The sequence below is a fragment of the Equus przewalskii genome, chromosome 6 (genome assembly GCF_037783145.1).
Source record: "Equus przewalskii isolate Varuska chromosome 6, EquPr2, whole genome shotgun sequence".
Classification (NCBI taxonomy): Eukaryota; Metazoa; Chordata; class Mammalia; order Perissodactyla; family Equidae; genus Equus; species Equus przewalskii.
This window is the reverse complement of record NC_091836.1, coordinates 61,605,558-61,622,833: the sequence shown is the minus strand read 5'-3', so window position 1 is coordinate 61,622,833 and position 17,276 is coordinate 61,605,558. Positions and strand designations below refer to the sequence as shown.

Genomic DNA, 17,276 nt, shown 5'->3' with positions numbered 1-17,276 from the left:
AAACAGGATTCGAAACCAAACCTGTCAGATTCACAAACTCTTGCTTTTGTAGCTGGTGCCTCTTTTGGTTCTGATACATTTTCTGGGGCAACACAAACAAGTCTACATTCATGTCTGCAAAAAGGCCTTGCAAATGCTTTAACAACAAAACAAAAAAAACCAGCCTGCATTTATCAAATCCTTCCATGTGCCAAATGTCACACTAAACATACATGCATTATTTTGATTCTGTCCCCTAACAGCCCTAATAAGTGGACACAGTCATAATTTTATCAGTGAGGAAATTGAGGCACTGAGAAGTAAAGTGCCCAAGTTTACAATTTTAAGTCCAGAGTCAGGATCCAGATCCACTTTTAGTTTTCTGTGTGTATATACTTTTATTTTCTCATTATAGAGGTAGTTACAATTTTTTTTATAGCATATAAATGAACATAGGTCTAAGCCAGCCAGAACAAAATAATTAGTATGTACTTAAAGAATCAGATTAAAAAAAATTTTTTGGCAGCTTAGAGTAAGAATTTCAATAACGCAATAAACGCCCACATCATACATTCTTTCACATGAAATGGCAACCATACATATATAGAAGACAAGTACTGCTGCATTAGAGCTACCAAAAACACCTTCTTTGATGCAGTCAGTCAGAAATTGTAAAAAATAAGTATCATCCAGCATCTGGATGCTAAATAAAGGAGCTGGAGGGCTAAACAACCAGTGGAGTCACCCTACCTACTTTCCTGTTTCCAACTTTTAGGGTTTCAAGTTTATTCAAGAGTTTAACATATACAGTCCCATAACTACTATCTTTTCTTCACTAACTTCCAAATGGTAACTTTAAACAACTTGAAAGCTTGAGCTCCTTCTGAATTTCCCTAAGCGTTTCTGCACTCTTTTTTAAACAGGCCTCCCCTTCAGGGTTTAGCCTTACCTTTATAAAGTCTGTAATACTATTCTCTCCCAGGATACAAGGAACACTGAAGATTATTTCTTCATTTATTCCATACAGGTCCTCAATTATGGTGGAAGCTAGATGCACTCTTCTAAGATTCTTCAAAATACTTTGTGTTAAATTAGCTACAGATAGGTCAACGGCCCAAGAAGGATGGCCTTGCATTTTAATAATCTCATAGGCACTGGTAATCATTTCTTTGTGGATAGTTTTCCACTGCTCAGGATCCTTATCAGTTCCTATATCCAAGTTCAGATCCTTCAGAGGGACACCAGCAATATTAACTCCACTCCACACAGGGATACTTGAGTCTCCATGCTCTCCAAGGATGCACCCATGACAGCTTTCAGAGTGGATACCAAGCTTTTGCCCAATCAAGAAACGGAAACAGGCAGTGTTTAGATTATAGCCACTTCCAATAACACAGTTTTTGGGAAATACACTCAATTTCCAGGCTACATAAGATATCCACTGGATTGCAAAGAATAATCAGTTTGCATAGGGGACTGTATTGGTTAATATTGAAAATCATTAATTTTAAGATGGCCACATTTTGCTGTACTAAATTAAGCCCTGTTTCTCCTTTTTCCTGGGATGCATCTGCTGTGATAATCACTAAATTGGAGTTTGCAGTGACAAAGTAATCTTTGCTGGAAACGATATTTGGCATTTTCATGAAAGGACTGCCATGTTTGAGGTCTATTGTCTCACCCTTCAGTTTGCCTTCATCAACATCCACAAAGGCAAGTTCATCACTCAAGCCTTCTAATAAAATGGTTACAGCACAGGTAATGCCAACCGATCCAGTTCCTACAACGGAGATCTTATAGTGATGAATGATCTCCTCAGAAGTGAAATTCCTCATAAGCTCCTGCTTGGCGGTCGCCATCTCAAAGACCGGGACAAAAGGCCAGCCGAGCCCGAGCAGGATGCCCACTGCCTACAGGGGACATAGAGCCATCCCCAGGCAGGCGAAGGAAATCCCCTCCAACAGCGCCCACTCTATGGCTGCCCCGTAGCAAGGGATTTTGTATGCTTGTTAAATGTAAGCAGTCAATAAGTACATACGGGGTTTGTGCTGGTAGTTTGCTTTCTTATGGCTACTTACTAGCTTAACGCCTGTGAACCTCAGCTTTTCATTGGAAAATGGGAAAAGAATATATTCCCTGCTAGTATTGTGGGAGGTTCAAATGAGATAATGTACAAAATGTAAGGTGATGTTATTATTACAGATAATTGAGGTTTTAATACCACACTGGAGAGGTAATTATAACTGCTAAACCCGTAATCACAGAAACTACAGCCTACAGGTCCTATTACTATCCTGAATACAAGATCATCTATCCAGATTTTAATCAGAAAAAAATTTTACAATTCTTTTGTTCCACTCAAAAGATGTTCAAAGTTTGCTTTCATTGCCCTCTAGAGGTTGTTATACAGAAGACATGGTAACTACATTTTTTACATTTTTATTTTTGAGATGTTAGGCAAAGTCTTACAAACATTCTTCAAATACTGTTAGGTTACACACATGCCTGTCAGTTGGTAACCCTTCAAGAGTCAACCTACAGGGACCGTACCTAACGCTGCGCCCTGCACAATACGGACGTATACTGTAATGCGTTATTTTACTAGGTCTTCCCTCGGAATCTACTGACTTAAAATAATAATCTAATTTTATTTATTCACTCATTAAATATTTATAGGATATCTATCATGTGTCAGGCAAACAAGACAGACATTGTTCTGGCTTACAATCTAGTAAGGAAAATGGAGTATTAAATATGTCATTACAAATTAGCATGGTAAATGTTGTTGTGATAAAGTACTGTGTACATAAGTGCATTAAGAGGGATACCTAACCTGGAGGCATTTCTGCGGGTGTTGGGAGGGTGGCGTGGGACTCTGTAAGAGAAGGCATTCAGAGAGTATAACAAGTAATCTGCTATCTGAAGGGTGAATAGAAGAATTATTCAGGAGAAGGGAGTGGGATGGGGACAGTGTTTGAAGGAGAGAATACAATGTTAAACATGTTTAGATAATGGACAAAGGAGGGAGTTTTAGAGATGAGGTTGGACAAGTTAAAAGCTATATTTTAGGAATTTAGACTTTGTGCTGATGGTTAAATGATAACCAATGGACCCTGACAAAGTATGAATGCATGCTTTCAATATTATTTCTCTTTTTAAAACTTATTAAAAGGGAAATCTTTAGTTATTAGTCATAGATTAATAGCTAAAAAAACCTTCAGTGCCTCCTTTTTATCATCCAAAGTTCTCTCAAACACATACATTCCTAGAACGTAGGAGCTGGAAGCACTTTAGAAGTCATAAGATTGCATCCTTTCACTTTACAGAGAAGTGAGGGGGTCAGGCATGTGCTCAGGTTGCACTGAGTGGCTGCACCTGGGAACTCTTTGCTTTTCCTACCAGAGTGGAGTACTCAGATGGCTCAGCCTAGGATTCAGGGCCCTGATGAGTCTCCTATATGTCATGTGTTGTTGACTTGGACTGATCAGAATTCTTGAGCAACCCTGGCTTTTCCCCTCTGCATTGGACATCATGCTCTTCCTTTGTGGTCTGATGAAAAGATAGTTTATCTTAGACTTGTGGGGAGGATCTGGGAGGGTCTTCCCATTAGTAGGCCATGAATCCTCCCCAGATCACCAGGTCAGGGTTTGCCTCTTTTTAAGGAACTCCTTTGCCTCTCTGGAATTTTCTTATGGCATAACTCTGTGTGGACCGATTCATTTCTTCTCCTAGACTACAAGCAGCTTGAGGACATGCTATATAGCTTAGTATTCACTACATCCTGTACAGCAAGGTAATGTGGGCACTGAAAGCTCCTATCAAGTTTGTTGTAGACAGAGATGGGTGGATAAACGAACAGAGTGGGATCTCTTATTTCCTAATAAAAGTTTTAAGTAGATGTTAGTAAAGGAATGAAAGATAAATTACTTTAACAGCTTGAATCAGAATTTTCCTCAGGGAAGAAAGTGAGTTTAGAAAACACAATGGTGAGCCACCTGAAGTGAAATGACAGTTTCTTATGAGCAAGCAAAAATGATAGTTGTACTCTTTTTCATAAAAAAATGACCATGAACTTGAAGGTAGTAAGAGATTAGAGAAGAGATTTTAGAAAAGAGGGAAAGAGAGAAATCTGGGCAGCATGCGAGGGTGCCCAAAGGACTTTGAAACCAGAGAGAAATAACTGATGCTCAATTTAAATATTTTTATGTTTGATGTAAACCCCTGCCATCTTTTTGAGTCTTAAGTACTGTCTACTACACACAAAGGAGATGCTAATGAACACAATTACTTTTAGGTTAGACTTAGGTTAGATACAGAAAGAGTGTGTTTTTCTGTGATGTTTGCAATTCCAGGGCATCTGACTCATGTCTGTGTATGCTGAACATGGGGGCAGATCAAAGAAACGAAAGAAACATGTAGCCTCTTTAATTCTATCGTAAATATGTCAGTAGAGTGATAAAAATACATGAAAAAATAGCCATAGTTTCGTGCAGCTTATGTTGCACACAAAGTATGAAGGACAGAGGCAATAAATGCGTTTGTAGTTTGTATCACAGCATCATTTCCAGCAGTCCGTGGAGAAAGCTTCCCTCCAGGGTAGATTTGGAACAGAGAAATAACAAGCAATTAAATTATATGGAAGATTAACTATTGGCCCCTCACAGACTCCTCACTTTCTTTCCTTCAAGGAAGAGAATCATCGATCAGTCCATGTTCGGGAACGAACAGCATTTCTCATTTTGAACTTTCTCCAGCAACCTTGGCTCTTAGGGATCATAGCTGATTATTAGTGCTTTGTTCAAAACTTGTAAACATGGGACTCTCACAATATTAAAAAAAAAAAAAAAAAGCAATGAAGCCATGAATTCTACTTTCAGATTTTAGTTCACTTTTCATTTCTTGAATTATATTTTAAACGTCTAGCATTATGATAACAAGTTTTAATACTGTAATCAAATACAATCAACATAAAAAACCTCAGCAAGCAGGCCACTGTGGGGTACCCAGTTCTATGCAAAGATCTTTTACTGCCATCTTGTGGATTCTTAGGAAATAACCTCAGTTGCAATGTGCTATTTATTGTATCTTGCAATAAAGATTCATATCTTTATTGATATGGTTCATATGACAGAGTATATGAAAATAACTGGAAAAACATATAAGAAAAGAGAAATTAAACATCCAGGTTTATATTTAATTTTATCACTTTGGATGCACTATTTAACTTCTCTGTGGCTTGGTTTCTCCACGGCAATTATAATAATGGTGCATCCCTGCCTATCTCAAGGTTGCTTTGCGAATTGAAACATAAAATTGCTCTGTAAATCAGAAGGTACTATTCGGAAACAATGGATGATTATCCTTGTTATCATGCTACACCATTAGATTGATAATACCTCAGCATTTTGCATGTAACCTGGTAAATACGGTTCGAACTGAAGAGTCAGACCGTGGTATTGGCCTTCTCAGTGGCTTGTCTCGTCTTTTAGGGCCCTCAGGACAAAACAGCGGATGTTTCCAATGAAAAAATTCCCTGAAGATAATTTCTTCTGGAGCAGAAAATAATAACATGGGCCTGGGGACTGAGGAAGGGAATATTTTCTTTTTTACTGTATTACTGATGTGTAAGTGGGTCCTGACATTCCAAAAGGACAGCAGATATGCAGCATAGAAAGAGGTTCTTCTGATAAAAAAGTGCTCCCCTTACGATACCTATCCACTGATCCATACTTCAGTCCTTCTCTTGTAAGCTTTTTGGTTTGGTTTTGTCTCTCAAACAACATTTAAACTGGAAAACTGAGGCAATATGTTGGATCGCAGATGGCACAGACACCTTTAAAAAATTTATCTGAGCATTTCAGGGAAACATTTGGAACAAAACCTTTAAACTTTTCCCTTCCCCTAAGGTAAGGCTTCTTCAAGTTCTTTCTTCAAGTTCCACAAGTTCCTTCTCTCCTTTCTTCTCCATTCCCTTTTAAGGCCTTAGAAGGTGCATGAGGCGCCTCCTTTCTTGCTAATCTCACCTCTCCCCAAATTCTGTCTCCCTCTCTATCCTAATCACCTCACACACGGTGTGCTTTCCCTGGGTTCTGGGCCACCAGACAGGCTGATCTCCTGCTTCACTTTTGCCCTGGCCTGGCTATCCTTTATACAAGAAGATTTCAAGCCTAAGACATCACTTCTTCAGGTACATCTTTCTGGTCCCTCGGTCTGTGTCAGGTCCCCCTGTGTGTGCTCCCCAGCACCTGTAGCTCCCCTTTGGTAGCACACTCAGAACTCAAATTTGCAAACTCCATGAGGGTAAGGACAATGCCTATTGTATTTGCCACTCTATCTCTAACCCCTGGTGCAATGTCTTATCTAAGATAGGACAATATATTTTCTATATATTTTTCTACATATATTTTCCTTATATATTTTCTCTATAATTTTCTGATTTTGTTTCTTTCCCAAAGAAAGTAAAAATAATAGAACTGGAGACCATGCCTCATGTGACTTTCTCCTCATCTCTCTTAAAGACCAAAATGTGGATTCACCTCAAAAGAACTGATGATTCATTTATTCATTAGTTAGAAAGTGTCTGTAGCTATTTAATAGAGTTACACAGACTTTTCAAGACAAGGTATATTGGTTTGTAAATCCCTTCCCTTCAGAAAGACATCTTTAATTACTTTGGGACCCAAAGTACTGGAAACAGAAAATCATCACCATTAGAAATGAAGTCTTCATGGTCCAGAGACATTGGAACGGTTGACATCTTGTCCTTGCCTGAATCTCCTGTTGACAGGCTTGAGTGAGCAGCGAGGGAAGGCCCTGCCAGCTGCCCAAATGCAGGCCTAAGGCCCTCCCAGGGAAGGCTGCTCCTCAGAAATAATGTCTATTGTTTAAAAAGCAATTGTAATTCTCAAGATATGAGATCCAAAAAATTCCTCAGATAGAACTCAGTGAGCCCAGTGATCTCTGATGGACATTTACCATTTAGCCGCTCAGTGTCCAGATACCCTTCTTATTTTGTGGCTATCCTAGATAGAAGAAGGCACAGCCTTACACCCCATTAGAGAAGGTGGAGGGGGGCAGATAGTCCCTTTTCCCACTAGGTTGCTACAGCATGGACAAGCCAAGCATATGTTCCTGCGAGGAAATTAGAATTCCCACACTAAGATGTAAGGTATGTGGAGAGAAAAAGTTTTCCACAGTGCCTCCAGCAGTATGGCTCAGCCATAAGTGGCCAGCAATGATGGCCCTAGGAGCCAGGAGCAGCATTCTTTTTCTTTTTTTTTAAAGATTGACACCTGAGCTAATACCTGTTGCCAATCTTTTTCTTCTTCTTCTTCTCCCCAAAGGCCCCCAGTACATAGTTGTATATTCTAGTTGTAGGTCCATCTGGTTGTGCTATGTGGGACACTGCCTCAGCATGGCTTGATGAGTGGTGCTAGGTCCACACCCAGGATCTGAACTGGCAAAACCCTGGGTCACCGAAGGGGAGGGCACGAACTTAACCACTCGGCCACGGGGCTGGCACCCTGGAGCAGCATTCTTAACAGACTGTCCTTTAGCAGGATTTCTTCCTCCGTTCTGAGCCTGGTTTCTCAGCCTTCCTGAAGAACCAGTGAGCTATCTGTTATTTTTCCAATAAATTTCTTTTCCATTTAAGTCACCCAGAGCTGATGTCTCTTGTCTGGAGGCCAGAACTCTGGCAGGTAAACTCACTATCCAGCTCCCATCAGGCACATTCTTAGAGTAGTTAGCATTACAGGTAAGGAAGCTGGTTGTGATAGAAGGAGGCCTATGCCTGGAGTCTAACTAACTGGCTCTGAGTTAGACAATCAGGGAACTCTTTCATTTCCTGCTGTATAAAATGGCAAAAGGATTTCCTACCTGTCCTGAATGGATGCTGTGAGGATCAAAAGAGATAATGTCCACAGTAAGGCTCTTTGTACATAGAAATGGTGATGCAAATGTAAGGGTTATTAGAGATTAGCTAGCAAAACAGGTTAGTCTGAGGCAAAAACAAATTAGAACTAAAAGTCAGTCCACTTTCAGTCGAGGATCACGCCTTCCTTACAACTTGAGATCTCTGCAAAGATTCCTTTAGATCAGGGGTCAGCTGTCACAGCTCATTTTCAATGCTTACGTGGAGAAGGCTCAGGATCAAGGGTTAGTTCACCTTTTGAGGCTTATATAGGAACTCTTAATCACCTAAACACCTTTTTGGAAGAAGAGCACATATTATAAATAAATTTTAAACAAACATCATGTATTTAGCATTTAGTATGTAGTGGAATATAGCTTTAACATTTTCCTGACCTATGAGAATTCCTATTAGTCAATTAGGAAAGGATCCGTCTGATTTGGAAAACATATTTTGTTGGCCAGAAAGCTAAAAGCTTTAAGACATTCTGAGTTTTCGGGACAGAAGGGGCCCTTTGGGCCAAGGGTCCAGGTAATACATCTGACAGGAGCCCTAGGATTCCCAGCTGCCTTCAGAGAAGTGGGCAAGGACGAGTCATTCATTCATTCATTCATTCATTCAACATTTGCTTAAATGAGTGAACGGAGTCAAAGGTACAAACTTCCAGTTATAAAATAAATTAGTCAAGGGATGTAATGTACAGTATGGCTACTATAGTTAATATTGTATTGCATATTTGAAAGTTGCTAAAAGAGTAGATCTTAAAAGTTCTCACAAGAAAAATATTCTGTAACTTTGTATGATGATGGATGGTAACTAGACTTATTGTGGTGATTATTTCATAATATATACAAATATTGAACCATTACGTTGTACATTTGAAACTAAAACAATGTTATATGTTGATTATACCTCAATAAAATAAACTTTAAAAAAATTTGCTTAGTAGCTAGGTTCTATGTTAATCAATAGGATGAAGAGATGAATAAGACACAGTCATTGTCCTTGACAGAAGCTTCACAGGATCTAGATGTTGCTTCTAAGTCACCTGAATCTTAGATTCTGTGTGTACAATGCTTCCTGTGGTGGTTCACATGTCTCCTTGTAAATCTTCTATTATTTCAGGCATCTTGTTTTTCTCACTAACTGGATTTAGAGTGTGGACAGTCTCAGATATAAGCAAACTGCCAAATTCTATTTTCTTTCTAAAGGCAGGCACTGCAGAAAAAACATAGCTTTAAAATCAGAAAAAATAGTGGTTCAAATACTACTGTCATTGCTGATTATCCGTGTGATCTTGGGCAAATTACTGAATTTCTCTGAGCCTTCAACTCGACAAGGTTGTTGTTAGGATTCAATGAAATCATTGTGCGGTATCCACATGAATATTTAGGACTAAGCAGATACTCAAAAAATATCAAGCATTTTATCCCTAATTCTCCACTGTCCCTGCTTCCTTGGGCCCTCTTTGTTGGAAAGCTTCTCCTCCAGAGGCTTTTCCACATTCCCAGGCTGGGCTAACAATAGCTTCTCCTTTGTGCCCATGTGGTCCCCAGAACTTCCCATTAGCACTTTCCATGTTATATTGGAATAACCTATTTACGTATTTGTCTCCCCTCATGAGGCTCTATGTTCACTAAAGACACAACTACCTTTTAATGTAGTATTCTCGGTGCCTGGCATTTTTTGGCACTTAGTGGATACTTACTAGACGTCTGCTGATTGGTTTTATGTGAATAGGTTAGTAAGTTGTATGCAAAGAATGTCACTTATCTAATGCTCCAGGCAGCCTCTCCTGAAGTTGCAATTCTGTTTGAGGAGGACCTTTCCAGATGTAGAAGGATAATTCTTCAGTCTTAGGTATTTGGGTTGTACTCTCCCCACCCCTGAGCTCTGAAAATAAGATTTTTTCGCTGAGGAAGATTCACCCTCAGCTAACACCTGTCTCTAGTCTTCCTCTATTTTGTATGTGGGCCACCACCACATGGCCACTGACGAATGGTATAGGTCCACACCAGGGAACTGAACCCAGGCTGTGGAAATGGAGTGCACAGAACTTAACTACTAGGCCACTGGGGCTGGCCCTGAAAGTATGACCTTAACGTGAAATGTCACTTCTTCCAAATAAAATACCTGCATGAATTTTTCTGGAGATTAGTTGAAGGTGGTATTTCTAAAAGTATGCTGCATTAGATAGTAATTCATATTCCAGGGAGAAAAAGGATTCTTTAGTTAAATAAGGTTAGAAAATGCTTTAATAGCATTTCTCTATTTGCTGCAGGACTTCTCAGGACCTTTATTTGATCGCAAACTTTTCTTCAAGGAGCATTTTATAGATCTGGTATTACACAGAACACATTTGTAGAAACACCACTTTGAGAATAGCTAGAACTAGAATCACTAAACTGAATTTCAGACTTGTAAAGGCTGCTTAAAGCTGACTCCTTGAGTGGTTGTGCTGTGGGTTATCTATTAGAGGTCCGACTTTAAGCGCAAGTTTCACAATGTACTATTTTTGCTACATCTTTACAAGTTGTGATATATAGCATGTTAGGGACACATTGAGTAAGGCATATAATCAGAAAATAGCAATGTTAATTTTGGTTTCCTACTATGCTTGTAAAGTTTATCGAACTTATTCATTTGACATGTATTATGTATTCTATGTCAGACAATGGGGATGCTTCCTAAGTGAAGCCTGGGGCAATCCAGGAATTCTCTGGTCCCTTTTAGGTAATAGAAGGCCCTTGTTCACTCCAAATTCCTTTGCCGAGGAAATTTAGCACATGCACAAGTCCATGGTGGGAGTCACACCCTTCAAGACAACTATCCCTTTTGTTACAACAGTGAAAGACTTACACGTGGTTTGTCAGTAAACAACTGCTGTCCAGAGCCCTTCCAAGTGACTCACAAGCCTGGCTGCCTGGAAGACCCCGCCTCCCCATAATCCTGCAGCTACTGCACCATAGCCATTCATTGTACAGGCTGCTGTTAGACTGTATGTGCCATTGTATGTGCCAAGTTGTTAAATTCACCCTGGCCTGGAGGGAAAGAAAAAGCCAAGGTGGGCTGGGGTGTAAGTGAGAGGAGGGGAAGTGGTATATATGAGGCCAGGGAGGCAGGCAGGGGCCAAACCCCACAAAACCTTGTAGGTCTTGTTAAGAATTTTGGACTTTATTTAAGAATAACAGGAAGCCATTGAAAGGTTTTAAGAGAAAAGGAGAAATGACATGATCAGATAGGCTTTTTGAAAGACTTGCTCTTCCCAGAGGCTGGAAATTTGTATGTGATGGAGATGTTTGTATGGCCTGGCAATCAACAGGAATTAAGAGACTCATAGGGTGTAGCCAGGCCCTGTTGAATCCCTACCCTCTGGCAGGTGGGCCAGGGGTCAGCCTGGATGGTGGGGCTCTGAAGCCAAGGCTGAGGAAAAGGTCCGCTGGAACTTCTTCATTGGCCACACTTTTTATTTAAGGTGGTCCCTGAGCAGAGGAGCTGTGGACTCTGAGTTGAGCAGGAAAACAAGTCCAGTAAGGTGGAGAGAAGTCTGAGTGGGCTCCATAACTGAGAGGCAAAAGCCAGAGACTGAAGAGTCAGGGAGTCTAGAGAGAGTGGGGCTCCGCAGAGACAGTGATGCCTAGAATAGGTACACAGGTTTGAGGAGGCAGCCTCTGCATGGTTTCTGGGCCAGAAGCCTGAATTTAACTGGTCAGAGGTAGGACAAGATGTCTTCATCCTTTCAAAAACATTTTCAACTCCACTTGGTTAGATTTCACTTCAAAGTTGTTTAATAGGGTGCCCTGGCTGATATAAGACCCTGAAATTTCTGAAACCTTCAAACGAGGGAACAGGAGGAGCAGGGTGGGGACTCACAAAAATTACATGTTGTCTAATGTCTTCCAAGGTAAATGTTTAGTATTCCCTTCAGAAAATACTGTTTCTTTGAGCAAAATTATAAGACAAGCCCTTGGTTACAAAGCTGTATACGAAGGCCATATCTACCCATTTTCCTGGGGTAAGCTGTGAAATCACCCTTAACCTGAATGCAGATGTTGAACCATTCCAGTTTGGAAATATATACTGCTGTGTTTAAGCGAGTGTTGATCTCTGAGTCTTACTGCCTTTCTTTTCGGGGGAAGGTGGAGCGGGTGGAGCTCAACCAGAAAAAATGCTCTCCCGGTCAGGGATGATCAGAGCTGGGACTGAGGCTTGTTGCTGAGGGAAGGGTGGAAGCTTTGCTGGAGTCTAGGTGCCTCCAAATGTTGAGGATGAAAGGAGAGAAGCTAAAGGTGCTGCTTAGGTGAGAGACTTGGCAAGACTTCTAGTTTAAGCTGTTGTGCTTTTGGAAACAAGGTGACAAAGCAGCATGGAGCCAGGGAAATGGCACTGGTCCCCATCTCTGCCCCGGCCCCAGAGCCTCTTTGGTACTTCGGGGAGTACTGGCTTCAGGAACACTGAGAAACAGCCCCTAAAGCACTGAAAACTATGAAAGCAAGGCTCCTCCATGGGTCAGGGGTCACAGCCAGAGAAGAGGGACATGGTCCCTATGGCATGGTCACTGGAAGGGATGGGGTTTGCAAACTCTTAAGAAGATCTCTTCAAGGAACCAAAAAAATAATTTGGGACTCTTTCTGGGGAGAAGGTGGAGGCAGAGAGACAGCTGGATTTCGGGCACAACACTAGAAGGGATTTAGAGTTGTCATTTCAGGTAACAATATAAGGGTGACTGTACCAGTACCTCAGGACATTGAATACTGTATATAGCGCTCAAATTCTATTTGAATAACTTGACAACAAAGATCTGGTAAATAAAGTCTTTCCCTTCTGCATGGCTCTAACCATGAAGATAGCAAGAAAACCTGAGAATTAATGAAACGCCCAGGTGAGCTGTGACTCACTTTTTCTCTTTCTAAATCCACAATGCAATTGCAATTTGCAAATTTGCAATTTACTATTGTACCTTCTCCTCAACAGCTGCAACATTTCACTTCTGGCAACACATATTCCCAACCACATATCTTCGAACAGAGTGAAATCCTTTAAGTCCAGCAAGAGCGGGCTTTGGAGCTAGCAAGGTCAGCTGGGGGGATCTTTGCTAGGCTCCTGAGGAAGGAACCAACTCAAACCTCTTGGTGAGACAGGAAACAATCTTTATAGGGGTATTTCTGCTTCATGCTCTGCTCTACATTTTCTCATAACAAAGCATTGAAATAAATAATAACAGAAGCAATTCTATTTTTCCCTCTGCAGGAAGAATGCCTGAGGAGGCCTCTGCACTATTTAATGTGATTGCTAGCTGAATGCCCTAAATTCTCCTCCGTGAATACCTCAGGAAGATGGTTCAATTTTGGATAAGACTTTCTCTAACAAATCCCTGAGAAATAGGATACGTAAGGGAGAAATTAGAGAGAAAAGATCACTCACAATACATGGAAGGAGTAGAGCCTCAGGTGATGATTTCTTTATCTTTCAGCATCTTAATTACTCTGGTTCTGTAGTTCTGGTGGGGAGGGGGCAGGGGTGGATAAATCCCTACAATGAAGCTTTGAAATCCTCTATCTTCAGGTGCCCATGCAATGTGTTTAAACAAGGCACGAACACTAGATGGCGCCCATAATCTTAAAACATCATAGAAGGCTGGTTGCCTTTTCTTTGCAGGCAAGTATGACTGCTTTGTGGGAAAGCTTTGTCAGTTACGGGAAATATAAAAATATCTACTCAAGTATTTCCCACTACTGGTGTCCTGTGAGGGGCTCCTTATGTAAGGAGTTGGCGGTCAAATATGTTTGGGAGAAAACATATAATTTATCTTCCTCTAAGAAGCTTCCCAATGCAAACTGGTAAACAGATGTTTTAGAGAAGTTCTTCAGTGAAGAAACCGGGTACCAGGGAATCCTCAGTAGCAACCTAATACAATCCAGTGTCTTGTGAAACACACTTTGGGAAATGCTGTTCTAGTCCAAGCCCTACCCCAAAGAAAGAATAGCTTAAACTGTCTAAAAGAGGCCTTTTTTGTATATGGTTTCTGATACTCTGAAAAATCAGACATAATCTTTTTTGTGTGTGAGGAAGATTGTCCCTGACCTAACATCTGTGCCAATCTTCCTCTATTCTGTATGTGGGATGCAGCCACATCATGGCTGATGAGTGGTGTGTAGGTCTGTGCCCAGGCTCCAAACCCAAGAACCCCGGGCCACTGAAACAGAGTGTGTGAACTTAACCACTATGCCACTGGGTCAGCCCCTCAGACATATTCTTCATGCAGAGTTGTTAGTAGTAATAGCAGTATTGATTGAGTACTTACAATATGACATGCTCTATTCTAACTGGTTCATCTCCTCTCTTTCCCCAGTATGCCATCTATACCTATATCTAGATCTATCTATGCACTCATACACATATTACACATATTGATATATCTGCTTTCAGGCTATGAACATTTTGAGGACAGAATATTTATCTCCTTCATCTTTGAGATTTCAAGTTCTAGTACAGAATCTGGCGCATAGTAAGCCATTAATAAAACAAATTATCTAGGAAGATTCTATAGTCTGTGTGGGAGAATAATTCTAGAAGATAGGAATGGACATCATGCCCCTGATTAGAAAGGTAATTGTCTATTATACAAGTCTTTTCTCTATGAAGACCAATTGAGAGCCGAGACCTACCTTTCGGTTCTGTTCGCTGGGGATTCTATTTCTCTTCTCTGAACTTACTATGTTAGCATAACTTATTCGCAAATTAATCTTACATGACCTAGTAATATGCATTGCATTTTGATTTAACTCTTGATTGCTATTTAGAGTGTGTGTTCTTGTGTTTTACAGGAAGATATAGTTTGTCCTTACATGTCCACTGCAAGCTATCGATGCAAAATATTATCTGCTAAAATCCATTGCTAATAATTCTATTCTGTCATTTTTTTCTATATTGTAATGTTTGAGTTTCTCAAGCTTGTTTATTCTTTTCTCACAGTGTTAACCAGTAAAATTCCAATACTGAGCTTTGAAATTAGCCACTTTCTAGCAACAATTTAAATAGATTTTCACAAGATACAAAGGAGAAATATTCCCTCTTCTTTTTTGATTGCAAAAAGTAGATAATATTTTCAACATCAAACTGTCCTTGCAAGTATTTTACATAAAAAAAGGATATAATATCTGAACTTCAGAGATTGTTAGATTCTATGAATGGCCATCTCTAAGGGAACTATATTCTGATTGATCGCCTTATTTGCTATATAGTCCTGGCAATAATATTTAAGTGGATACGTCTACTTTTGAAAGAAATACTTGTGAGTTTTCCTCCTTGAGCCATAAGAAGATTACTAGCTCATCCTTTTTCTACCACAGGTATAGAGGTTAAAATGAATAAAACCTACGGCTTCGTGGATTTCTCATTTAAACAGAGTTAAAGAGTCTGTCATCTCTGCCTCAGTGTCTTCATCTTTAAAATGAACATAATAAGCCATAGCATTGTTATAAAATTGAATTAGTTATAAGAGTGACTGACTCAAAAGTACCATGTAAGTATTAGCTTTTTATAGCTCTGTGTACTCCTAAGTGTGATGTGCACACAGAGCAGTGTGTACTAAGGTGTTGAGTGAGACCGTTGACAGGTTTTGAAGAGAGATTGTGCTGAGTGGAGAAAGAACACTGATTTTGGGTCAGGTGACCTGATTTTGAGTCCAACAGCATAGTCAGTAGCTGTGGAGTTTTGGACAAATCATTTAGTCTTTCTGAATCCCCTTCCCTGATGTGGAAAGTGAGAGTAATACAAACTTATCCTGACACTTAGAATTTCTTTGAGATTCCCCAAACTAATGCATGTGAAAGTGCTTCTGTCTGGGAAAGTGCTATGACAAATGTGAATGCTGATTATTACGAAATGACAGAGGGATCCACTAGGCTACAGATTTTAAGCCAGGACGATGAAGACATGTAACTATATTCTAGATAGAATTTTAGAGTCTATCTCCCAGGCTATCGCGACTTTGTGAAGTATCATTATTTTTATTCAATACTTTTTCATTCAAAAAACACTTTTTTGAGAGACTGCTATGTGCCAGGCACTGTGCTAAATGTTGAGGATACAAAATCATATAAGATAGCGGATTTGCTTTCAAGGAGCTTTTGCCACTTTGGAGAGAAAGACAGACATGTACATAAATATGGGCAATAAGGTTTAATAGCTTATTAAATCCTTTAAGTTATATTTTATATATCATGTAAGTATAGAAGAAGAAGGTGGGAGAAAAAGTTGAAGGCGTCATGTTCAGCTCTTGGATGGCAAAACAAGATGCTGGCATGGGACGCTACAATTTCTCCCATACTCAATCCTACCAGACATCTGCTAACTGAGGAATGAGCACAGGCCTGTATGTGTGGCTGAACCACAGAAACACATAAAGCAAGGCCATGGATGCAGACCACTGGACACTTGACTCAGGTCAACTGACTACGTTATATAGGTAAATTCTGTGCCTGTGTGGGGGGAATAGAGTGATGATTGACAATATAAGGTCACTTGGAAGATTCGACTATAAATCATAGCTGTAAAACAAAGACAAATTTTTCTAAATAAACAATGAAAACCACAAACTAAGTGCTTCATTGAGTTTTGAACCATAACCTCAGCCATAAGAATTGGGCTCCTTGAGTAATTCTCCACTATTATTTGCATGACAACCAAAATTTCAGTATGTGCATGAACACTTACAAGGGATTTGTCATAAAGTTTTTACTAGGGAGGTAGCTTGATGTAGTGGAAAGAAGCAGTCAATAAATATTTGGATAACAGAAAGGACTTGGAGAAGAAAGGAGGAGAAAAAGAAAGATGGAAGGAAGAGAAAAAGAGCAGGAGGGAGGGAAGAAATAGAGGAGGAAAGAGAGAGTGTTGTGTGATGGGCATTAAAACTGAATATTTAAATTCCAGCTCTGACTGTAGTTAGGTAAACTTTGACGAGTTACTTAACTTCTCTGAACTTCATTCTCTTCATCTGAACATGGGGCAACACCTTTCAGGGTGATTGTGAGTATTAAAAATTGCTTTTATAAAATCCTTGGTAAATATAAATGCTTAATAACTTGTTGAGGGCAATTCTTATATTTAGGTAAACGATGATGTTACTACCACTTATCAATGCTACTAAATTGCATATGAAATTATTTTATGCATTTTCTTACATAGTTATATGCAACAAACTATATGTATTATAAAGGTGGAATTTCTAGAGTATCCTCTTAGATTTGGAAAAAAATCTGCAGTTTGAAAAATAAGTAATATACCTAAAAAAGGCATGCTTCTCAATGTTCTCTTGGATGCAAATATGTTTCAGAAAATCTAAATGTAAACACTGGCACCATTATCTGTATCTGAGGGAAGT

General features: G+C 39.8%; 2 protein-coding genes across 49 annotated transcripts in view; both read right to left on the bottom strand.

Annotated features, from left to right (window-relative positions):
* DLG2 (discs large MAGUK scaffold protein 2) overlaps nt 1-17,276 on the bottom strand; it is a 1,822,408-nt gene that overhangs the window by 323,913 nt on the left and 1,481,219 nt on the right. The window lies entirely within an intron of this gene.
* LOC103563569 (L-lactate dehydrogenase A-like 6A) lies at nt 368-1,853 on the bottom strand. The gene is given in 2 exon segments (XM_008539007.2): nt 368-1,412; nt 1,414-1,853. Coding segments are annotated over 2 exon segments (1,023 nt in total). The 5' UTR covers nt 1,839-1,853; the 3' UTR covers nt 368-814.